Genomic DNA, 25,651 nt, shown 5'->3' with positions numbered 1-25,651 from the left:
AATGGGGGGTATTTTGTCCTCTCACTCCCGACGCCTTCAATCCCTCTCCCCCGCAATTCTTTTGCCTCGCGGTCACCCCTCCAGGAACGCCGGTTGGTTCGTCCCTCCCCGTTCGATACGCACGCACAGGAAGCGGGGAGGAACGGCCCACGGAAGGAAAACGGGGGTGCGCGCGAGTAACGCCGTCGTCTCCCGTTTACCTGCGCGATGGCGGCTCCTAGCCTGAGCGGCGTTCCGCGGCTTCTCTTCCGCCATCGCCGCCTCTGAGCTCTCAACCGCCGAAGCGCTGTCGCGTGGGGCGGCGCTTCTGCTGCTGCTGCCGGCGGCCGCCTTCGCCACAAGGCCCAGTGGAGGTTGCGGCGGGGCTGCTCCTTCGGGTAAGCGGGGTCGTCTTTAGTGCATGGTGGGCTGACAATTAAAAAAAGAAGGGATAGAGAGAAGGAGCGGTGGTGACTCCGTTTCTCTCCGTTTATAGCAGAGCTTCCCAAAGTTGGTTCTTCCAGCGGGGTGGTGGTGGTGTTTTTGGACTACACTTCCCATCATTCCTGGCTACTGGCCCTGCTAGCTAGGGACGATGGGAGTTGTAGTCCAGAAACCCAAGTTTGGGAAACCCTGGTTTGTAAGCAACTGAACTCCCAGCTTTTTCATTTTAACCATTGGGGTATCTTTTTAAAAAAACACTGCTTCAAATGAAACATTAAAGGACCCCACTGCTTCAAATGAAACATTAAAGGACCTTTGCATAAAAATAAAAAAGGGTTGTGGATGTGCCACAGCAGTGCTCAGAACTGTAATAATATGCTCCATAGGCTGCAGTAAGCCTGAGGCGTGCCCCATTTAATTCGGATTAAAAGGGCTTGAAAAACTTCCCTTATAAGTAGGAGAGCAATGGATGTTGAGGCTGCCTTCCCACCTCCATTTGCCAGGACAAATGGGAGTCTATTTGAGTCTATCTGGAGAGCACCAGGTTTGTGAGAGGCTGCTTTGGGATGAATTCATTATGGTGTAAGCTTTCATGGACTTCAGTCCACTTCATCAGACGCATCTCCAAGGTGTCATGGTGGAGGGGATTAAAAGGCACAAAAAGTACAGATTACCGCATTTGGGTTAGCGCTAGGACCTATGCAGGATCAGTATGGTAACCCTTTACAGCAGCAGTGCTGATATAACAGCCTAGGTGACGGATCTTGGTTAATGAACATCTGCAGTGGGGAAGGAAGCCATTGTCTCTATTCAGGCCCAAATAAATAAAGCTGAACTTGCTGATGAATTGATTAGTTTACTTTAGGACTTGCCACCGCTTGGGCTCCCTGGCAGTGGTGCTGTTGCAGATTCCAAGGTCACTCAATTGCTCACCGGTGGGCTAAAAAATGGCAATGGAAGCATAGCCTGCCACCATGTAAATCCGCAAGCTAATTGGTTCTCTGGCCATTAACAATGTTGCTGCCTGGTAAATAAATGTGTGACAAAGAGCATGACAGCCGCATTGCCAAGCAGTCCTAGTGATGGGTGGGAGAGCCACCCTAGTCTGCCCTGCTGGGGCACATTAGCCCTAAGAAGTACCCCAAAATGCCTAGTTTGTCTGGAGGCCTGGAGAACTGGACATAGATAGCCAATGTGGTTCTCCTGCAGATGCTGCTGACTAAAACTCCCATCATCCCATGGCATTGGCCAGTGTTGACTGCAACTGATGGGAATCCCAATAACTAGAGGACATTACATTGACTCCTCCTGGTGTAGTCAATACAGAGGTACAAGAGTCTGATTCTCTACAAGGCAGCACCCTGACTTACTTCAGTAGTTTTCTAGCTGGTCTGTCCATAACTTTCTGTTGGAGAATGTCAGCAGGAGGGAAAAGGAAAAGAAAGACATTCAACCAGTTCTGATTTAGTTTAAAGTGAGTCTCATTCAAGTCTGTCTTTTTAATTTGTGATAGAGTCCTTGAAGATCAGGAAATAATGGCTGAAGATGAACTTCGAGACATCATACAAAGATGTGTAAGTGATTGTTTTGCTTGTGAAACTATACCAAATGGCAAAACCTACTGATCTAATTGTTTTTACATGCCTTTGTGAGGAAACGTCTGGGGGCTGCAAGCCAGTGGGAGATGCGTTTATGCATTTGGTAATATCCAACCACACAAAACTCAGAGGTTTCTGTGGACATACCCTCACCTTCCCATCTGTCTAGGCAAACAAGAGGCATTGTCATAATTCAAGGGCGCATCCCAGCCAGGCAAAAGCATTCAAGGAGGATGTGATCTGTTGCTAGTGAGAATGTGGCTTGGGGAGAATCCTGAGGGGTGGGTCAAGAGGCCAGGATGACCCCATGTTGTCTCTGGGCTTGAGTTTCCTCATCCTTACTCTACAGGTAACACAGTACAACATTAATTGATCGTCCACTCTGTTCTTCTGTTTGGGGACTGTTGCTACTACCCTCCATTTGCCTAGCAAAAGCAAAAACACTTTGTGTCGAAGCCTTATTAATAGGCAGTAGTTTGGAGACAATAATTCTAAAAGACCGTGCTTTGGGGGGAAATACAAAGGGCCATATTCAATTCATTCATTCCACTAGGGAGAGCTTGCACAAGGATGCCTGCTACTGCAGGATTTCCCCCTCCTCTCCTGCTACTGTGTCCTCCCCAAATATTCTGGGTTGGGAGAACCCCAAACGAGAAAAGGGGAGATTGTTCTGTCAGCATGAGCATTTTGGGCTGCTTGAGGGAACAATCTCCTTAGCGCTGCATTGAATACAGTGGTACCTTGCAAGACGAATGCCTCGGAAGACGAAAAACTCGCAAGACGAAAGAGTTTTTCGTTTTCTGAGTTGCTTCGCAAGACGGATTTCCCTATGGGCTTGCTTTGCAAGACGAAACGTCTTGCGCCTTTTTTTAAAAACCGCCAATTCATTCCTATGGGAAACCGTCAATACACAGCGGTGCTTCGCAAGACGAAAAAATTCACAAGATGAAAAAACTCGCAGAACGAATTAATTTCGTCTTGCGAGGCACCGCTGTACAACCCTAAGTCTCTGAACTTGCTGACAGATTTCTTCTGTATGTGACTAAAGAATCTTGTCCGGCTTAATACGGAATCAGTATTGCATCGTGAAGCTAAAGTGTTGTGCATTTTAATTGCATATTGTGAATTACAATGGGAAACATGTGTTCTAGCAAATTCTGGAAGAAGAGGATTTCAAAGGGGAAGACTTCAACCTTTTTCAAGTTGCGGGACAGAAGTGCTTTGAAGAAGGATATGTCGCCGATGTACTGGAAGTTGTTCAAAATGAGAAAAACAAGGTGAGTTTAAAATACATGTTTGTGTCATAACTACTAAAACCAGCTGGATGTAACTGTACAGATTTTGGCCACGCACACATTTCTGGGGCAATAACATTCAGTTGCATTTCTTGGGAACATCCAGGCTCACTCCCTTTGGCCAGCAAGGCAAGGGAGCCTTATTAAAACGGTTGGAATGAAAGGAATTGACCCCTATGACTGACTGGGCTTCCACCCTGTGGCCTGACAGTTTATAAACTTAGGATGTCATGGGAGTTTTCCACACATGCCTGTGTTCTGAACTGTCACTGAGCCAGACCCGGTGTCAGAAGACCATTTGACCTTCAGGGCAAGACAGTAGGATAAATTTCATCATGGCATCCCTGGCTTGTCTGTTTTTTGTGATGCTTCTGGGAGGCTAATCCACTCCACTCTTCTAAAATGTGCCCCCCCCCCAATTCTTCCAAAAATATTTATTGGTTTTCCACATTTATGACAAAAAAGACATTACAAAACACACAACAAAGAAAAATACTTTACAATACAATAAGCTAAACACAAAAAAGAATTATTTCTTCACACATCTAATTCACATAACATTAATAACTGACTTCCTCACATCCCCTCTAACTGAATTTCATTGTATCACCTGTATGACAGTTCTCCAAATTCATATTTCTAATAATATTGACTCCTAAAATTTACTAAGCTCTTCTCCTTTATTAATATTCTAATCCTTGATATTTACTAGCACAGGGCCTGCCTTTTTCCTTTCCTCCAGTTAGGTGATAGATTGTTCACTCCGTTGCATCCACCCCTCCTGCGTTGCTTTGTTTTGGGGCTAGTCTCCCTTTTGGGAGGAAGATTTCTGTTTTTGAATTGCGCCAAAACAAAAACTAAAAGGAGATTACAGCAAGGAGGCATTCTTCTGGCCTTTCCTGGATCTTGGCTTGGGTCTCATAGGTATAAGGAAACAGCAGACACTGAACTTCATTTGTTAGGGGGAACACCAGATTCCTCTGAACCCTCATAAAGAAGTCGCAGTTGGTTTGGCTGCAGCACAGTTAGCAGGTTCTCTCTGCACTTTCCTCTTAATTGCAGGGCAAGTAATATTTGCAGTATAACAAACTTAATCTTGTATTTTCCCAGGCTTGCTCTAATATAGATCTCCCAAGGCAGGAGAGCTACTCCTCTGCATATAGTCTTTTCATAGAATTGTAGAGTTGGAAGGGACTCTGAGCATCATCTAGTCCACTTCCCTGCAATGCAGGAATATGCAGCTGTCCCATACAGGGATCAAACCTGCAACCTGGGCATTGCCAGCACCACATTCCTTTCTGGTACTTTCATCTCTTCCATAGCAAGTCAGTGTTTTTAAAGACTCCATCTCAACAGTTCCTCATTAGACAATTCCCCATCTTTAGTCTCTTCCTACTATCTCCGTAACTAAGTACAGTGGTGCCTCGCAAGAAGAAAAGAATCCGTTCTGTGAGTCTCTTCGTCTTGCGGTTTTTTTCGTCTTGCGAAGCAAGCCCATTAGCGGCTTAGCGAATAAGCGCTATTAGCGGCTTAGCGGGCTTAGTGGATCAGCTGATAAGCGGCTTAGCGGATCAGCTGTTAAGCGGCTTAGCGGCTTGGGAAAAGGGGGGGGGGGAACCCCGCAGGAACTCGCAAGACATTTTCGTCTTGCGAAGCAAGCCCATAGGAAATTCGTTTTGCGAAGCACCTCCAAAACGGAAAACCCTTTCGTCTAGCGGGTTTTCCATCTTGCGAGGCATTCGTCTTGCGGGGCACCACTGTAAATGGTGCAGGCAACCTGTGGGTGGACTTGTGTCTCTATGCAGAAATACCTTCTTTGTATTTTTCAATAGTGATGTTTCAAGCTGCTATTGTTGCTCCCAATACTGGCATGTTCTCAGCAAACCATTATTTAGCTATACATAAATATTACAATTGCAGCTGCAGGGTGTTTATTACTGGCTTTCTTAAGCAAAGCACACAATGCACATTTTGTTGCTGTCATATAAATTGCCTTTTGGAACTTTCCCTCCCTATAGGTTATTGTCAAAAGCATGGGCTGGAATCTTGTTGGTCCTTTAATCAGGTGCCTGGTGAAGTATAAGCAAGATGAAGTTGAGAGAGAACACTGCCTGAAAATACTAGATAAGTTGATGGAGGTAAATCACAGTGTCTATCCTTATAGCTGCCTCGGGACTCTTCTAAAGAGTATATTTTAGCTTTCCTCTTCACTGATTGATGGAGTTAGGAGACATTCTTAGAATCTAAGCTCCTTGAGGGAGTAATGTTTGTGTGTGGAAGTGTGTGAGGATAGGGAGAATGGTGGTCCTTCTGTGGAGAGAGAAAGAGTTGACAGTCGTACCTCGGCTCCCGAACGCCTTGGGAGTCGAACGTTTCGGCTCCCGAACAATTGAAAACCAGAAGTGAGTATTCCGGTTTTCAAACGTTCTTTTGGAAACTGAACATCTGACAGGGCTTCCACGGCTTCCGATTAGCTGCAGGAGCTTCCTACAGCCAATCAGAAGCCGCACTTTGGAAGTTGAACGTTTCGGAAGTCGAACTGACTTCTGGAACGGATTCTGTTTGACTTCCGAGGTACGACTGTACAGTGGTGCCTCGCAAGACGAAAAGAATCCGTTCCGCGAGTCTCTTCGTCTTGCGTTTTTTTTCGTCTTGCGAAGCAAACCCATTAGCGGCTTAGCGCTATTAGCGGCTTAGTGGGCTTAGTGGATCAGCTGATAAGCGGCTTAGCGGATCAGCTGATAAGCGGCTTAGCGGCTTGGGGAAAAGGGGGGGGGAGAAAAAAACCCCCGCAGGAACTCGCAAGACATTTTCGTCTTGCGAAGCAAGCCCATAGGAAATTCGTTTTGCGAAGCACCTCCAAAACGGAAAACCCTTTCGTCTAGCGGGTTTTCCGTCTTGCGGGGCACCACTGTACTTAAATGAGCGACAAGGGACCAGGTGGATTAGGTTAGTTAAATCTGCATAAGTGAGGCTGGAATTCTAGATTGTATCGCTTGAGACTGTGACCCAGTTTGCATGTAATGCTAAGCATGCAACTGCACAGGTTCACAAGGGAGGAGATTGCAGCCACTCTGTTCCTGCATGGTTTGGCTTAGTGTTGGGGTTGCCAATATGTGGTGCCCACAGACGCTAGTGCAACCAGCTGTGCTTTCTATGGTGCCAACAAAAGGTCTCTGTAAATATCCCCTCAAAATGCACAAGAGGCTGTTTGCTGCCCTTCTCATTTCCTGTTTGCACTGACTCGGCCTCACACTGAACATGGCGCCTTAAACATTTCATTGAGTGCATGGATTGGACGCCCACAGTTTTGTGATCCTGTCTCTTTCTCTGCTGCTTTGGATGTGGCAGCTGTTTTGTGTTATGCCGTACTCCCACCGCAACCATTTTGTGACTGGTGCCCACAGCATTTTCTCAAAATCACAGATGTAGCCACTGACTCAGAAAAACCTTGGCAGCCCCTTGCTTAGTGTGCCTTTCAAACTGGACTTGTAGAGGAGGTTGCCTTGGGTAAGATTTTCCAGCACGTGCATGGATAATTTTAGATCTCTTATGCAAGCATATGCAGATTTAATGACTGAACAACCAAAAACTGTTTAATTTTGCATTTTATGGGTTTTTAAGAATAGGGTAGATGCCACTTATTATTGTATAAGATGCACTGGTTTGCCGTATGCTTGTCGTTGTAAAAATGGTGGCTTGTTATCAAACAATGTCAAAAATAAACATTATGAGCAACATATCCCTGGCTTTTTCCTTTCTTGCAGCTGTGCAGTCCCAAAGAGCTTGTGCTGGGTTTCTTGGAGCAGATTGAACAAGCCTCCGGGGAATATAGGTCTCAAACTATTTTGCTTTTACTGAAGCCTCTGCAGGAAGGTAATGAGCATTTATTTTCTGGATACTGGACACAAGAGAGGGTGGTGGAGCACCTTACCAGTTAAGAGATGTCGTTCACTTGTGACTTTTTAAGGGACAGCATCCTAAGTGATGGTGGTATTATTGTTTAAAATTTGGCTTTGTAATTCGGAATTTATGTGATGTGATTTAATTTGATTTGATTGGCCGGTTAATAAAAAAAATTTTTTTTAATGAAAAAAAAGAAAAACCAGCTACATACAGTCGTACCTCGGAAGCCAAACGCTTTGGCACTCAAACGTTTTGGCTCCTGAACGCCGCAAACCTGGAAGCGAGCCAGTTTGCAAACGTTCTTTTGGAACCCAAATGTCCGGCGTGGCTTCCGATTGGTTGCGGGAGATTCCTGCAGCCAATCGGAAGCTGTGCCTTGGTTTCTGAATGTTTTGGAAGTTGAACAGACTTCTGGACTGGATTCTGTTTGGCGTCCAAGGTACGACTGTATATTCCAGTTCTAAAGTAGATTTAACTTTTTTGCATTGCATTATATAACTTGAAAGGGAGAGGTGTTGGCTTTTATTGTACCACGTTCCAATGGCAATGATATTAAAGCTTCTGAGCTCCATAGAGCATCTCAGGGAGAAGGTGAATGTCCATTTCTGAATGAGACCTTGGTGAAGCTTAGAAGCAACAGCTGGTGTCGATTCAACAACCCCGTTTTACTCAGTTCCTTCTTGGATGGGAAAAAAATATGTATCTCTAATCATTACAACATAACGAGCATTTTGGAATTGTTTTTCTTTGTTTTAGTGCTTCTGAAACTCCATAATAAGAAAGCCTATTCGGTGGGGTTGTCATTGTCTACCATTTTGAACCAGATTTCGCTTCTGCCAGTACCTTACACAAAGCAACAACTACAAGAAGACAAGCATGGTCTTTGCCAGTGTTGCAATGCTTTAACACCTTTTGTGAATCCTTTTGTGGAGGAGGTTGTTAAACACATGGAGACCTCATCAGGTGAAGATTACAAAGAACTGAAGGAGGAATTGCTAAAATAGTAAGTACCCCCCCACACACAAACATAACTTTTGCTTAAAGTGGTTTTATAATAAAGCATGGTGCTATGTGTTTGCCAGCAGACAAACATGTTTGAGCATTGGGCTGACAAGCAAAGTGAGAAATATACCGCCAACACATAGGCTGCTTTACTTGTCTTTACGTGAGGGACTTCCCGGGCTTGTATACCTGGCCTGCTTTCCTTCAGGTTCTAAGTGACAAAGCTAATTTTTTTAAAAAAATTAATTCAGTATTTCAACTATTTCAAAATAATAGAGCAGAATCCATTGATAAGTTGCAGGGCATAAAAAAAAAAAACCAAGAAAAAAGCCCACAAGTTGTGGACTTCAGCTTTTTCTTAAGGTCCCACATGTTTCTCTTTCCCGCCACCCCAAACCAGCAAAGTCTTCGGTAGCTATAGGGCTTGTATATCCTGCCTTTCTTCCTTCAGGTTCTAAGCGACAAGGCTTAGAATTCAGTATTTCTTGGCATTGTGCCAGTTCCTAAATTCCAAGGTGTGTTCTTTCTTCCCTTCAATTTCAATGTCCGTTACTGATGCCTTTGTTAGCGGTTATCATGAATGCTTCCTGTAACGTGCTCGGACGCTTTTGTTTTCAGTTGCCTGAAAAGCTTGAAATATCCCCTGCTAATGGCAGAGCTGGATCAATTGCCTGAAGATCCTCCTCAGTATTCCCTAAGGCAGTTTGCTGCGGACATACTAGTAAGTGCACCTTGAGTAATTGTTTGGTAGTGGTGTTTTTTGCCATTTTTAATACTTGTGAAATAACAGACTTCCTCCTCCCATTTACAGGATTCATATATGGATTCTCTAAGGTGTGGGGGGTAGGGGGACCTCAGGCTGCACATGCTTGTATATTTGGCTTTTTGTAACGTAACAGTGAACCAAAATAGAGCTTGTAATTTGGTAGTTTGAACAGGTGGTCACATATCTGATTTAAACCTGTATTGTGTTATGGCTGTTAACATATTTTGAGCTGAGGATATTTTAGGGTGCCACCATCATTGGTGTTTATTATATGCAAACACAACTTTCCATATATATATATATACCGGTGTGTGCGTGTGTGTGTGTGTGTGTGTATATATATATATATATATCCTTGAAGTGTTATAAAAAGATATAAAAATATTACTGAAAAGAGAAGGATGCATCTAACGCCCTCTCATCAGATGTCAAGGAGATGAATAACTATACAACTTTTAGAAGACATCTGAAGGCAGCCCTGTATCAGGTGGTTTTAATGTTTGATTTTTTAAAAAAATGTTTTTATATGTGTTGGAAGCTGCCCAGAGTAGCTGGAGCAACCCAGCCAGATGGCTGGGGTATAAATAATAAAATTATTATTATTATAACAAAAAGCAAAAGCTGTATCTAAGGAGAAGTTTAGATTATTCCTGTTTTGTGGACCACCATCCCTGTTGAATTATGACATGCACCCATTATTTCAGCCTTTTTAAAAACAACTAAAGACATGCTTTGCTTTGACAAGCTTTTTCAGCAGGTTGGAGTATTTTTTAAAAATAGGTTGCTGCCGTGAGTGTTTGTTGTGTTATATTTGTGGGAGAGTTAAATATTATACGTACGTGTGTGTGTGTGTGTGTTTATTGTGTGATTGCAAATCACCTTGTGACTTATGTTAAAGGTGATTGATAAATTAATGAAATATAATATTAATGAAATTTAAATACAAAAACACATTTATGCAAAAAAAAAAAAATCTATGTCTTTCCTATCACTTTGATGTATCTTGCTCACTGTATATATCTCCAGGCATGGAAAACAACAAGTCCTCTTCTTTTTTTCAATAGGGCATTTTGCTGGATATTAGAGAATTGCTCCCAAAGGTATTCTCTTGGGATAGATGCAAATATGAATGCTGGGATGAGGACATACTGGAAATGGACAAAGAGCAATCAGCAGAGTCTCTGGCATGTCTGTCTTATATGGTGTTTGTTCAGGACTGCTTTGGTATTGATTGCCTTCCCGTCGTCTTCAAGTAAGTACTTTAAAAAGAGAGGGATTGGAGGCTTGTGTCAGGGACTGTGCTGAGGAGGAATGGTGCCCCCCCCCCCACATCCTGAATCTTCCCAGGAACAGGAGGACAGCGTAGATTTGGAACAGTGGTTTGCAGAGGGGCCTAGTTCAGATGGCAGAAGCTGGGAAATACTGGATGGGGAACAACTAGGAGAAGAAACACTGGAAGAGAGAGAATTAACAGATTCACAGTCGTTGGACAGCATTCCTCCACTGCCCTTCCCAAAGTCGAGAAGAGCTCAGAAAGTCTCAGAACTGAAAACGCAGAGGGCACAAGCTCAGATTATAAGACGTAAGAGTGGTGTAGATTAATAGGGACGGAAGGGGGAGTGAGTCTTAATTGGGAGCACCGCCATTTCTAGGGAGACATGTTCTTTTGTGTCTCATTGTGATTATTAAAGAATCTAACTGGTAAGATGTTCCTTTCATTTGATCATCTTATTTACTGCCACGGGGGAGGAAGCTGATTCCCCAAAGCCTGACAGCTTATAATCACCACAAAGCTTAAGAGAAGATGGTTTTCTTTTGTAGTTGAAATTTAGGGCTTACCCACACCTACCTTCTCGGTGCTCTTCCCAGGCACAGTCCTTGCTTTAAAGCTCCATGTCTCAAGCACCCTTTTATTTTTGCTCCGGAACTTTCCCCATGAAAACCTGCTCTTTAGCGATCAGTCGGAGTAAACGCCAATCTGTGGGAAACCAGAATTAACATTTGCTGTGATTGAGAACTAGAGAGCAGATTTTTCACAGGGAAAACTCTGGGCAAAAATAAGATAAAATGCTCAGACACAGGGTTTTAAAGCACGGACCTGTGCCTGGAAAAAGCATGACAAAAGCTAAGTGTAGACAAGCCCTTGGTTACATATGTATATAACAATGGGCAGGCAAGTTAATAAAAAAAATTGTGGGATAGCATCTGTTGTGAACTTATTCATATGGCTGGCATGCTGTACGTTGTCACTTGCACTGATAGGCTACAGCTACACCTGTTTTAAGCATAACAGCATCTGGAGGGCGATAGGTTCTCCACTCATGGTTTAACATAGGATGTTACTTTCTTGCCTAGATTTTGTGTATCTTGTAGGTTATACTTATGAATTACTCTTTATTGTAGCCCATCATACATTCTGCAGTGCAACATGGTGCATGTTGAAGTTCTGTTGAAAAGGTAAGCTATCCATCCCTTTTCTCTTTTGTTTCTGTTTTTATCAGCCTGTTCATGAAAGGGAACGATGCTTTAATCAAAAATATAGTTAAAGAAGCTTAAACCAAAAAAATCACGCTTTTGAAAATGTAGTAGCTGTGACAGTGAAGGCTTGAGCCTACCAAAATTGGTACCTAAACTCCAGCTTCAAAGGATAATGCTGCTTCTTTAACCTAAGGAGATCTGTTCTTCCAAGAGTGGTCATCTACATTCATACGCTTGGGTTGGGGAGGGTGGCAACCGTCACAGCAGTAGATTGCAACTGGAGTGAGGAATTGTAGCAAAAGTTGGGGCAGGATATGACCTACAGGAGTACCATGTGACTTGGGCAGGATTGTTTGCATAACCCAGGCACCTACAAAAGCATCACAGGAAATTGCTCAAATTGATGACCCTTTGCAAAATAGTTGCTTAGGAAGGAGGTCTGAGGCTAATATGTTGGAAACAGAGCACATCTTGGCTGTTAAGAGAAAGAAGAGTTTGGATTTGATATCTCGCCTTTCACTCCCCTTCAGGAGTCTCAAAGCGGCTCACATTCTCCTTTCCCTTCCTCCCCCACAACAAACACTCTGTGAGGTTAGTGGGGCTGAGAGACTTCAGAGAAGTATGACTGGCCCAAGGTCACCCAGCAGCTGCATGTGGAGGAGCGGAGACGCGAACCCGGTTCCCCAGATTACGAGACTACCGCTCTTAACCACTACACCACACTGGCAACAAAAGGGCAACAAAAGATGGATTTTTAACTGGCATTTTTTAACTGATAAGTGTTTTAATTTTTTTGCAGGACAGAAGAATCTATTTTATCAAAAGGACTTGTAAGTGCAGTGTTTATATACATGCTACCATACCCTGTGCTTTCAGAAAGTCTCGCTGGCTATTGTTGTCATGTTGGTTTTTGTAAATTAATGGAGGTGTCCTTTTTTTTTTTTTTTTGGCCCAAGGACCACATTCACCCTTGGCCAACCTGTGGCGGCTTGGGTACCAACGGAAGGTGCAGCCACCCTGCATACACTCTGACCTATGGGGGCACACAGCCCCACCACCTGATCCATGCAGATCAGCTGAGAGGAAGGAGTGCCCCCTGCCTGCTTATCAAATGAACAATCTGATTACAGCCGAGGGAACAATCTTCATCTGTGCACCCAATCACTGTCTAATAATAAAATATGTTTTTGCTGTTTCTGGCAAAAAAGAGACATTGGGAGGGAGGAGAGATAATTGCTGTGGAGGCTGATTAGGCTCCCAAACTTGAGGGTTAGCCACCCCTGTTTTAAATGATGAGATGGATGTGAGTTTGCGGCCTTCATTGTATGTCTACCTCGGAGTAAGTCTCCCTGAACTCGGTGTGACTTGTTTCTTTATACAGAAGTAGGATTGGCCGGCGTCACTCTTGATTCCGCATATAGCTTTATTGGCATTCATTTCAGCTGCATGCGTTTCCATGGAGTTTACTTCTAAGCAGATATCTTTACGGCTGCAGCATGACTTGCCCCTAAGCATGCTTCTATCTGTAGCATGTGCACTTGCACAAAGTTTAAATGCCTGACATGGCAATTGGAAAGGCATAAGATGGACATGCTGTAAGCCAGATTGCCATTGGTCAGTCCCTAGCCGAGTATTGTCTATACTCTGGATGACTAGCTGTGGCTCTTTGTGGCCCGAAGCAAAGGTCTCTCTCCTCATCTTCTACATGATCCTTTTAACTGCAAGCGCCAGGGATTGAACTTGGGCCCTTCCGCATTCAAAGCACATCTCCTCCTCCTCCTCCTGAGCTGCCGTCCCTCCTGGCCTAATCCATTAAACATTGTTGCTAAGCAACCAGGCCCTATTAATTTGAATGTAGTTTGCTGAGGAGTTGCACCCTCTGCAGCTGAAAATAAATGGAGGCACGCTTGACGGATTGTGCTGTGTTTTTGCTGGTGTTTTTAAAGCACTGTCAAAAGCCCTGGGGACACTTTTAATTCAGGCCTTCATGTAGAGTCTGAAAACATGGCTACATTGAAACAGTCTAAGCATATTTGCTCGGAATGGAGAAAGCCCGTTCTATTGAATCTGCAAATTCCCAACATCCTGTCAGGCACGACTAAGGCTGTGTATATTTAAAGCACATGACTCCCCTGTGGCCCAAATCCTGGAGTCTGTAGTTTGTTATGAGTACTTAGGGATTGTATGTCTGTGTGGGGTGAACTACAGTTCCCCAGGTTCTTGGAAGGAAGCCATGTGCTTTAAATGTGTGTTGTTCATGTAGCCTTAAAAACAGAACCCAGGATGGGGCTACAGTGAAGAAAAGGTAGGGCTATTAAACTAGAAGAGGCTTGATTCCCAAGGTCATCAGGAAGCAGGTTTAGCCACTACCCCAGTGATGCCTCCGGAACACACCTTTCCCCCATTCACTTCAGACGGCTCAATAAGAATGTGGCATGCGGAAGGCAAACCCTGATAGGATCCTTGCTGACCGGGATCCCACTAATCTTGTGTACGGAGAATCATGGCATTTCGGAAAGGTCCTTGTGCGTTCTAGGTCCTGCCTCCTAACTTCCACCCCATTTGCCATAGTAGCAACCATTTTGCTAACTGAAAACGAAAGTGGCTCCCAATTCAATGTGGGACTTGCATTCCAGTTAAATGTAGGACTTCTAAAGTACCGTATTTTTCGGCCCATAGGACGCACCTAGTTTTTTTGGGGGGAAATAAAGGGGGGGGAAATTATTTCCCCCCCAGGTGCGCTGCGCTAATCCCGAAGCTTCTGGGTGCCGGCAAGGTCTCCGCTAGCCATGGGAGAGTACTCGGCTCTCCCACGGCTAGCGGAGCGCTGCGCCAATCCTGAAGCTTGGGGCGTGCGGAGCTCAGCGCGCCCCAAACTTCTGGGTGCCAGCAAGGTCTCTGCTAGCCGTGGGAGAGCTGGGTCTCCCACGGCTAGCGGATAGCTTCCTGAAGCCTGGAGAGCAAGAGGAGTCGGTGCGCACCGACCCCCCTCGCTCTCCAGGCTTCAGCGAAAGCCTGCATTCGCCCCATAGGACGCACACACATTTCCCCTTCATTTTTGGAGGGGGAAAAGTGTGTCCTATAGGGCAAAAAATACGGTACTCGTTTGTCCAGTACTTTAAAGTCTTGCCTTTGTGTGTCGCCCCAAAACAGAGGTACATTCGCCTCCATCCGTTGGTTCAATTGCACAGAAAACGTTACGATGCTTACATGGGCAGTTCTTTAAAGCTCATAGTGGTTGCTCTGTTCTGCCCAGTTTTCTGTTCTATCAATTGGGAAATGTTCATATTGCGCAAATGAGATTAATACCCATGGTCCTTCAAAATCAATATACTGTATTAACTTAATTTGTAGGCGCTATTGGAGAACTGTCTACTGAGGCTGGAAGATAATAGCCTTTTGCTTGAGTATTTGGAGTTCAAAGGCTTCATTACAACACCTCAGGTAATATGATGGAAACCATAAACTTTTAATTACTCATGCTACACTTTCTAATGTGTTATTTCCCAAGTGCTTTGAAAAGAATATAAGCTTTAATTATTTACCCAGCGTTTTAATATGACTAATACAAAAAGGCTTCAGATGGGGCTAACTAAACAGGCTGATACAAACAAACATTTAAAACCTTCAATCTAAGGCTTAAAGCTTTCAGCATACATTCTTTTTAAGATTTTATTTCTTTCATTTACTGGGATGTGCTCCTTGTAGATATTTTTAGAGCAAAAAATGAAGCTTCGCCTCCACCTACGTTAAATAGTCCTGTAGAGAATTGGTAAATGGCAAAGTGAAGTGAAGTCTATCCCAAAACTTCATAGAACTTTGAAATTCAGTACATGTATGTTTCAAGTTAGAATAGCAGTGTAAGCCCTTTCTCCGTTTTCAAAGGGGGCAGCAAAATGCAGTGAAATGAGTACATTGAAACATACCCCACCCCACCCTCCCACTATATATAAGGGTCTGGTGACTTCTGTTTCTGTGTATCTGAAGAAGTGTGCATGCACATGAAAGCTTATACCAGAACCAACTTAGTTGGTCTATAAGATGGTACTGGGCATTTTTTAATTTTTTTTTATTTCGACTGTGTCGGACCAACACTGCTACTTACCTGAATTGGAATGAAAGTTTGTGAACACTTTCAGAACCTCATCCTATATTTTAAATGCAAAGCCAAGCTTTTGCTCCTGCATTCCCCCCCCCCAAATCCAAAATACATCCTAATGTGATATCTGAAGCGCAGCCTCTTGAACATTTCCCTTTACTAGTTGCTGTTTTGATTATGAGTATTTTTGAAACTTCCAGCCAAATCCTTTGAATCTTTACTAAGTCCCACTGACCACAGTAGAACTTGACTCTCTAGTAAGTGTGAACTTAGGATGGCAGCTTGAAGCATATAGGAGCAGAAGAACAAAATTGCAGTGGGTTTTCCCACCTTTTAAGTGTGCAAAATGAAATGTAGAGCATAAGATGGTTCTTTTGTTGGTCAAAATGAGGATGTGAATAGGATTTCCCCAGAACTATGATGTGAGAAGGCTCCAGCAGGAATATAGAAACATTGTGAGCATAACTCGATTCTCTTTCGCATGTATGCAGACTGCACAAAGTGCTCACTTAAGTAAATTATATTACATAGAGAATCAACCAGTTAATGGACTTCTTTTCTTCTCGCTATAATCTTGTGGCTGTCTTGGACATAATAGAGTATCTTGAGTTGATGCATCTCTGTCACTCTCTCCTTAATCCACTTCTCTCTGCCTTTATTGCAGCTAGTACACTTACAAGATCGCTTACTGCCCTGACCCCTCCAAAATGTGTATGTGCAGTATTGTGGCTTAAGGACGGAGTTACAGCTTTACTGCTCTATTGCCTTTATTTTTGTGAGTTGCAAGTTAGTTCTTTTTTAAACAGCATTTTAAATTTGTTTTCGCTCTCAGTGAGGTTGTGTTATCTCAATTTCCATTTTATAATTTGTACTTTCCCTTTTTGTAATGGCAGGATTTGGTAAAGGTCATGACGCTGTGCCCTTTTGAACATCTGGTACGTAACTGGGTGTCATGTGTTTTTAGAAGTGTTGCATCTGAAGTGCAGTTTTCCTGATCCCCTCCTTGCTACGTCTGCTTCCATTTAGAGAAAGAAGAGTTTAAAGATTTTACAATTGTATATAGAGAAGTTTGAAGAAGAGGGGAAATTCACGTTGTTCAGGTATGTCTGTTCTCAAATTACCCCTCAAAATCAGGCAGTTTAGAGTTCCAATAACTATTAATTTATTTTACCATAAATTGGCCTTATTTTTATTGCAGTCTTTTATTCTCTAGTTGTGTTGCAATTATATGGTTTCGGGCATAATATTTCCTTTTCTATCTTTTGTGTCGCAGATGTTTGTTGAAGACAAGTAACCATTCTGGGGTAGAAGGATTCATCATTCAGAATATTAAAAATCAAATTGATTTATCCTTACAGGTAAGGAAGGTTACTGAAGATAAGAAAGTGGAAAAAAATGTACACCTGTGTATTAGGGTGGGGGTTCAAAGTGGTCCATGGATACACACTGTTCATGGTAGTTTTTGTAAAAACAGAGAAAACAGTACTTGAAAATGCAAGTGATCATAGAAAGGGCCTTTTTCATGTAGCACAACTATCTTTCAGAGCACGTGTTATAAAGTGCATTTATCTCTTTTCTTGCTGAGGCATTCCCACTTATGACCACATCTTTGTGGTAGAGTTAAGAGGACATTTTAAAATGTGACACCTCTTTAAAAATCCCAAACCTTGCAAAGCTGTATGATTCATGTAGCTTAAACACATTCATAGAAATGTACGCAACACTTTATTCTAATTATTATTATTATACTATTTGGGTTTAGTGGTCATTGGTGGTGTATTGGAACAATGCTCATCTTGAACCTGTTTTAAATCCTAAGGATCAATCTTAAAGGGAAAGGAATTAAATAATAATGCAATGTTGTGGAAAGACTGTGTCATCGTTCACCTATAATGCTGACTCAAACCATAGCCTGGCATGTGTGAACAAGCAAACAGGCTTCCAGAGAGCAGATCACCGCCACTTTGCACCTTCCCAGTCATTCTGTTGCAAATGAGCAATGAGCCTTACCTGTTTGACTTAGCCTTACCTGCAATCTGCGTCAATTTTAGGCAAGAGTAAGAAGCAATAATATATGGTTGCTCATATCATGCAACTGGAATACAAAGTTAGTAGTTTCTTTTCTGGAACTTGCTCATCTGTAATATTGATACAGCTCCTGGCTGCACAAAGAACATATCAACTGTTTCTTATTCTGTATGTTGCTTTTCAGAGTCCAACGGGAAGTAAGTTTTTCACTGGACTCCAGTTGGCCTCACTGTTAGACATAATACTGTCACTTCCTGAAGGTGCTGAAACTGATCTCCTTCAGAACTCAGACAGGTGAGATGATAATTGCAAAAGTATTTTTGCTGAGCCCCACCCCACCCACAGCTACCTTCAGTGCAGCTTTTAAAACAATGTTGGCAACTTAAGTTTACTAACACTTAGCCTATTTTACCAGAGCTTTCTGCACTAAGATCTACAGCTGATCAGAAGCACATCAGACTAGAACTGCAATTTTGGGGGAAAATAATCTTTGGGTATTTTGCTTTTGACTTTCAGTAATTAAGACCATGTTCCTAACTATAAGTATTAAAATGTGAATCAGATTTCATCTTGTCTTTTAGTGGGCTTTAAAGAGCATTGCACTTGTACCTCTGCTGCAGGAACTCCAAACTGTACCAATGTCCAGCATCTTTATTCATCGAGAATCCCCAGGCAGTCTAAGTGGCCATTAGAGGGACTGGACATTTTCTGGAAACTTTCCTCTAAAGGAAACTATAGAACCTTTGTTAATGCAATCGTTTTCTTGGGCTTGGCAGTTCATGGAGCTGAGGATAGATGTACATAAATCTGATTGCCAAGAAAGTAAGCACTCTGTACCCTCTGGCAAGGAGGACTCTTAGCGGCCTATGTCACTTGCCCTTCAATTTGCACTAATTGGCAGTTCTCCCTGTGTTCCCCCTCCCCCACTTTGAATGGAGCCTTGGGGAAGAAAAAGCCTCCATCCTGCATCTCATTTGTGCTTTCTAGAGGACTCAAGGAATTGGTACCAAAGGATAAATGAAAGCCTGGCTATAAGCCAGTCTGCTATTGTTGGCTCCTGTTCAGACAGGTATGCTTTTGCTTACAAAACCTCAGTGGAATCTGGTTTTGAGACGTCACATTTGAACCTTTCTGATATCAATGGAATGACTAGAAGTGAGAAGAAGTGAAGAGAAGCTGAGCTTGCCTGTAGCATCTTTTGGGCAATCCAGAGTTGCATGAATGTGTGAGAGTTGAGAAAGGATTGTTGTAGACGGCAAAGACTTTTCACTTCTACCTAGTGGTCACCACTAGGGTTGATGAGTGGTGGATTATCTGCCTTGCAAGTTCAATCCCTGGCATATGAGAGTCTCTTGCCTCTGAAACCCTGGTCAATGCAGACATTACTGAGATAGATGGATCAGTGGTCAGATCCTGTATAAGGTGGCTTTCCATGTATCACTGTTTGATTTTTGATTGCTGAAGAAATTATCTGGAATGCAAGTTATGTTCTGTATGTGATATTACCACTTCAAATAGTGAGTTTGGAGCATTGGCTCGATTTTCTGTTACTGTACATGCCTAAAGAAAACTGCCTTCTGTTCATCCCATGACATGCAGATACAAAAAGACATGACTATAGTGGGAAAGTGGGCTAGCTATGTAGTTTCAGTGAGACAGGCAATCCAGTAGGATGGTTATTCTGTTGGAAACAAGCAAGATTCAAATTGAATGATTTACCTGCCCCCCCCCCCCAGACAATCAGTATAGTTTATTGGGCAACCAAGAAAGGTTTCAGTTGTTATCTTGTCTGTTTTACTGCTTTTTATACCAGTTGCCTTGGAGGCCCTGGAGTATTATATTATACCTGCTAAATTACTTGCCCAATCTTACTGTAAATTAACACTCCAAAGGAGTTCATTTGGGTATAACTGGCTAATTCCACTTGATAAACTATAAAAGTCTGCAAAGGTTTTCCAGGGACGCTCTGCAGGAGGGAGGGGAATCTAGCCTGCTCCATCTTTTCTTCATTTTTGCAAGATCTGTTTTGTATTCCAGCATAACCTGTTTCACATTAATTCCTCCAGTGGCATCCTTCTGTGGAAGAAAAATGTAGACGGCAAGGGATTGATTCTATATTTCTAATTTGCAGGATTATGGCATCACTAAACCTGCTGCGATATTTAGTCATTAAGGATAATGAAAATGATAATCAAGTAAGTGATGAATTAAAAAAAAGACCCTGCTACATTGGGGGGTGTGAGAGCGTGCATGTATGTGAGAGAGAGAGAGATGTGCTAACAATCACTGAAGATTTGTGAAAAAGAATGCAGTTGAAATACTCTTAAATGTGATAAAGCTCTTTTTATATCTATTTCTATGGCAGAAATTGAATTGCCACATGTAAATAATGCTTCCTCGGTTACATAAAAACAAAGTTTTAAATCTCTGAATTTTGCACATTTCCCCAAATATATCTCTACATTTGGACTTTGAAAGTGCCTTTTTATTTTTAAATATGCTACTTCATTGCAGAGAATTTTTCCATGAATGTTCTATTCCTTCTCAGTATGTAGGGGATAAAATAGCAATGTCAGGGTTTATTCATGAGTCTTTAGACAGCTTAGCCTTGAAGCATTTATTCTTTAATTTTGAGCTGGGATGAAGCTCCTTCATTTTCTATCCTTTTCTGCAGCTCCATCCTCTAAACAGGTCAACCGTACAATAGGGGACTTGAACTGAATTTCAGCTTGACAGTTGATTTAAGCCAACTCTGACAATAGCAGGAGTTATGGGTTTATTTGAATAAAATATGTATTTATGTCCATCTTAAACAGTCCATGATGAATACCAATTTTCTTAACAGGAGAGACTGCTAATCATCTTAAGATTTCTTCTCCTCTTCCACCCCCACAGTAAAGTAATATGAGAGTGCAGCCTAGTATCTTCTACTCTGAGACTACCTAAAGCAGTGCTTAGCATGCCTCTTATTATATAAGATGTGAAGTCTCATCTTGTTGTGTCAAGGCGATGAGTAGGCTGAATTTAGCATTGCAAGCAAAGCTCTTGAAATCAATAAGAAAAAGAGAGAGCAGCAGAGCCAGATAACAGCAATATAATTGCTCCTGTAAACATGCTTTACTGAACTGTTGTCTTTAGCAAAATTCAGTTCTGCCAGAGGGCAAATAGCTCAGCATCTTGAAGGCAGCCCAGTTTGGAGGGTTCTATTCTGATCTAGCAAATAATTTTATGTCTCTCTAGCAGAAGCAAAGCTTCACTTCCATTTTCTGAGTATATTTAATACTGTTGCCCTGTTCACTGAAATCTGTTTTTGAAGACCTTGCACCCCAGCTTTATATAAATATTTAACTTGCTAATCATGTAAACTACCTTACATATCAGATTTTATTAACAAATATTAGTTAGGGTGCATCAATCAAGCACACAATCTGATCTGGATCAGTATTAAAACCTACTGATTTTAGTGGATTTCGATTATTTGAGGGGTTGTGCATGATGAGGTTCCATTGAAATCCCTTTCATTTCAGTGGGATTTAGGTACACCTAATTTTGGATTTGGCAGGACACGGGTGGCGCTGTGGGTTAAAGCCTCAGCACCTAGGACTTGCCGATCGAAAGGTCGGTGGTTCGAATCCCCGCAGTGGGGTGAGCTCCCGTCGTTCGGTCCCAGTGCCTGCCAACCTAGCAGTTCGAAAGCACCCCCGGGTGCAAGTAGATAAATAGGGACCGCTTACCAGCGGGAAGGTAAACGGCGTTTCCGTGTGCTGCGCTGGCTCGCCAGATGCAGCTTGTCACGCTGGCCACGTGACCTGGAAGTGTCTGCGGACAGCGCTGGCTCCCGGCCTATAGAGTGAGATGAGCGCACAACCCTAGAGTCTGGCAAGACTGGCCTGTACGGGCAGGGGTACCTTTACCTTTTTAATTTTGGATTATTCCCATTTTACTGTTTCTGAAATTGCAGTTTAGTGTGTATAACTAGTAAATAACTTTCCTGTATCCAGTTTGGAATTAATGCATTTCAAAGTTGTTTAATTAAGACAACGTGTGTTAGACATCTCAATTTTTTAATCGCTTTTGCGCATCATTTGGAAATTGGGAGTCTACCATGGTCAGGAGATCTTGCCAATGACTTAGACTGAACAAGAGTGGCAGGGTTAAAGGCTTTTATTTCCCACGGTGTCAAGCCTTGGGTGACTTCTAGGGTACAGTGGGGCATAGAATCTAACTCCCTCCTGATCTAGATGAGATTTTCCCCTGCCCCAGTAATACAGACACTCCCATTCAGCCCATGAAGAGTGGAGGCTGCAGGTAGTATATGTGGCACATTCAGAACATCTAGGTACCATTAGAGCTGTAGTTTATGGAAATAGTCAAGCTCTATCTGAGAGGAACTCCAATTCCTGTCTTCCTATCTGTACACGCTAAAGTTAAGAGTAAGGTTGAAATATTCAGGTTTCCTTGGGAAGGGCTTGAGCAAAGAGTCAAAGGATAGCATAGAACTATAATTGTATTAGCAATAACTGGTTTTCTACTGAGCACTTTACTGGAAATGTCTGTTCTTCAGCCACCAAAGCAGAAACAACCTGAAGGTGAGGAACGGTGAATATAATACCTTTTGAGCTACAGCTTAGTAAGGAGTAGACTGGGGCAATCTTACCGATGAAGCTTATTAGTTAAAACTTGTCAGTTGAAACTTTATTTTGAATTTCAGTGATTTTTACCACTGCGCACCTTTCTCTACATGATTATTTTTTACTGTGTATTTGGCATTTGCATTGTCACAAAAGGCACAGCCGCACTAATCAGCCCATTTCTCCCTGCTCCACCTATGCACAAACTCCTCTGGCCTTAACACATCCTACAACATTGAGTATTCATAGTGCTGCTCTAGCTAAACATTCAACGGTTGTAGCACTTTCAAGTGAAACGGCTTATGATTGATAATGGTGGTTTTTGCATGCTCATATCCCTATCCAGCTGCTGCATCTTGATGGATAAATGGACTGAGATAATCAAAGGAGCAATTTAGATTTAAATATTGCCACAGGCTCAGCATCAGATTTGTTTCCTAATGCTCTTGAGTGCGCACCATTTAGCTGAGGTTCATTGCCACTTAAAAAAAGCCAATGTAGCTTTAGTTTTCTGGCTGCTTCAACCCTAGGTGGACCACTTATCCCCAAAAACACCAATAAGTTCTGTGTCAGTAGGGGAGCAAATACATTGTTAACCAGGAATTGGCATGTTAAACACTGTGAGCAAAAAAGAAACTTGCATCTTTGGACTGCTATATATTTTACGGCAGCTTTGATCCTCTAAATGGAACAGGCATGATAAGTAAACCATCATGCACACTTCTACTCCTCAGTAATAACTATTCTTTGATACAGCTTTGAATACCACACAAGTTGTTTGCTTACAAAATAATACATTGTACTTTGATTACAATAAATAAACTGGAGAAGAGAATTTCTGTACATCTCTTAACACAGGAAAAACCTGTTTTCTGAATTGCCTAGAGAGGAGGCGAACTCTTCGACAGTCCTAGATCAGTATTTTCATTTGATTGCCAATCGCCAGAGCATTTTAAAAAACAACAACTCTCAAGGATTTAAATTGTAGCAAGTCAGTAGTAAAACCTATTCTTCTTAATCTCAGCCAAGAAAAAAGCTAGCCAAAAGTTTAGAATCTGTGAAGCTTATTTCATGGTCCTTACACAATTGGTAGCCAAGCAGCCAGATTCAGTGACTGCCTAGCAAGGTGTGTGACTTTGAAATATCTGTCATACCGCAGCATGTTGCTGGTGGGGCAGTACTGGGCTGGATGAGAGACAAGTTATGCAGACCTTTTCCATAGGACACCCTAGCAAAGATAACATTGAAGCCTCATTTACAAGTATGCCAAGTGCTGCAGTTAGAAGGCTGGAGAGGCCACATGGATTTAGCAGATTGCAATATAGGTCAGCATTACAGGATACTTCTTAAACTCCTTTCCTTCCTTAGACCAGCAGATTATGTGCCTGAAGAAAACACTCCGTTAGCCTCGTGGCTCTCATTGCAACATTACAAATTGATCTCCCCCCCCCCCCTTTCTTTCTTTCCTAAGACCTGTGTGTGGACAGAACTTTGCAAAATTGAAAGAAATTTCCTGAAGCCCTTGCACACTGGACTTAATATGTCAAGAGCACATTATGAAGCAGAAATAAAGAATAAAAAAGAGAACAAAAGAGGTTAGTTGACTTCATTATTTGTGTGTGTATGTAAGGTTTAGAAATTGTGTGCAAGTAGATCGAAGCAGGAAAGGCAGGCTGCATTTTAGACAAAAGACTATAGAGATTAAAAGAGATAAAAGCTGACATATTTGTCATGATTTTTGTGTGAGACTGCAGTCCTGTACCATCTGTCCTGGCAGCATTTCATCAAGGCTTTAGGCAGAGATCTTTCCCTGAGATCTTTAAATGAAAATGAAAGGACTGAGACCAAGACGCTCTGATGGCCAAACCTGTACTCTGCCATTGGAAAGTAGTTATTTTTGGCCACAAAGATCAGAAATCTGTGGCTCTTTAAAAAATAAAAGTTCAGAATTGATTTTGCCATATGATGCGAGTTTGTCTAGTTTTGCCTATCAAGTAGACACACACTTATTCTTGTGTGAATCTCATGTTATAGAATCTCATGTTTCCAAGAAGATTTGCTCTTTAACAGTAGCTGGAGAAAAGATGCCCCACATGACAACTGAAATGGAGCTTCAGGTGAGTGGTCTAGTTTTGGAGAAGCTGCTAAAATGTCGGAAGGTGGGCTTTAGGTTTCTTTTGTATTCAAAGTGAATACAAACTGGTAAATATGCAATAAATAACATTAATTTTCTCTAATATTTCAGGTTCTCCACTCGGCTCTTTACACGTTTGATTTGATAGAGAGTGTTCTTGCCAGGGTAGAAGAACTCATTGAAACCAAAACAACTGCTGCAGCTGAAGAAACTACTAGGATCAAGTGATGCTTTCTGCCTCCCTTATCCCAATAGTGTTTCACATTGTGCACTCTGTTTCTACTTCTGTCATTATGACTTTACTTGAAAAGATAAAAATACCAACCTTTTAAGTATGCACCAAGTCGTCATTATATAGCTGCTGGAAAAGAAGGTCCAAGAATACTTTTTCTACACCTTCAGATTTTAAAGGAATCGTTAAACCTGATTGGTATTTTTACAAAATACGTGTAGAAGTGTGTCTTAGCATTCATTAAAAATGCTCGGCCAAGATCAGTGAAAGGAAGCCTCCGGCAATGTTTTTGGTTGGCAGAACTCCCAGGAGCATCTATAACTATGAGGTTTCATGGGTGGGTAGGTAACACAGTGAACTTTTTCATGGCACAGCCTGTTTTATAACCCTACTGTGACATAAAGCACATGATTCAGTGTAATGGCAAAACAGAAATGGGAACACGTGTTCTCTCTCAAGGATTCTTTTTCATTGACCAGAACTGCAGAAGGTTTTCATTGTTTCCCCTTAGGCACAGGTTTATACACACCCTGTGATGGGCCTCTAATTTTCACCACCCAAAATACACCACTTAGAAAACAGCCAACCTATTTGGTACAGACCTCAAGTATTCCGAAAATAGCAAGGAAAAAGCAAAATATACAAGTGATAAATTCCCTTACTGGTATTACATCATACCCACAAGATAAGTAAGAGAACACAAATGCCTCAAGATGTAGGATATGGGAATAAATATAAATTGGCATGTGCTGTATTGACATTAGGGAGAGTACATTCTAAACTTGCAGTGTAGATACTAAGAACCCATTTCAGTTATCATAGTACTGATTCGGAGATATATTGCAGCATGTTGCAGCACTGTTAGATGTAGGCCAATTAAACAGTTACTTGGAGAAAATTGAATCACCTCATAGCAGCAAGGCCCACAAGCGTATCATTATGATGTTACATTAAGATGACATAAAGGTGAGTTATCCTATCTACCATTTCAGCTATGAGTAAATTCCTCACTTCAAATTTCCTTGGTCATTTCTGGAAATATATCTGAGCAAGTACAAG

At 42.2% G+C, this 25,651-nt stretch overlaps 2 protein-coding genes across 2 annotated transcripts in view; one reads left to right on the top strand and one right to left on the bottom strand.

The window, feature by feature from the left end:
• RPAP2 (RNA polymerase II associated protein 2) overlaps positions 1–309 on the bottom strand; it is a 51,318-nt gene extending 51,009 nt beyond the window's left edge. Inside the window, exon 1 of the mRNA XM_083444905.1 lies at positions 201–309. Within this exon, the coding sequence (XP_083301031.1) occupies positions 201–255 (55 nt within the window). The 5' untranslated portion in view covers positions 256–309. The remainder of the gene's footprint in view (positions 1–200) is intronic.
• Positions 241–24,861, top strand: GLMN (glomulin, FKBP associated protein). The gene is made up of 19 exons (XM_083444919.1): positions 241–377; positions 1,937–1,997; positions 3,173–3,298; positions 5,335–5,454; positions 7,084–7,192; positions 7,979–8,225; positions 8,843–8,945; positions 10,055–10,242; positions 11,394–11,447; positions 12,268–12,298; positions 14,823–14,912; positions 16,461–16,502; positions 16,594–16,667; positions 16,841–16,925; positions 17,780–17,889; positions 19,727–19,790; positions 23,698–23,821; positions 24,261–24,343; positions 24,472–24,861. The coding sequence occupies exons 2-19, from the start codon at positions 1,959–1,961 to the stop codon at positions 24,586–24,588; spliced, it is 1,806 nt and encodes a 601-aa protein (XP_083301045.1). The 5' UTR covers positions 241–377; positions 1,937–1,958; the 3' UTR covers positions 24,589–24,861.
• The last annotated feature ends 790 nt before the right edge of the window (positions 24,862–25,651 follow it).

The sequence above is a fragment of the Podarcis tiliguerta genome (genome assembly GCF_965153285.1).
Source record: "Podarcis tiliguerta genome assembly, chromosome: 6".
Lineage (NCBI taxonomy): Eukaryota > Metazoa > Chordata > Lepidosauria > Squamata > Lacertidae > Podarcis > Podarcis tiliguerta.
The sequence above is the reverse complement of the archived record's forward strand: the minus strand, read 5'-3'. Positions and strand labels throughout refer to the sequence as shown.

Coding starts and splice junctions, on each gene's coding strand:
- GLMN (XM_083444919.1), top strand. CDS start 1,959: ATGGCTGAAGATGAACTTCGAGACATCATACAAAGATGT. Junction 10,243..11,393: donor TGCCTTCCCGTCGTCTTCAA/GTAAGTACTTTA, acceptor TCTTTATTGTAG/CCCATCATACATTCTGCAGT. Junction 19,791..23,697: donor ATAATGAAAATGATAATCAA/GTAAGTGATGAA, acceptor TTCTTTCCTAAG/ACCTGTGTGTGGACAGAACT.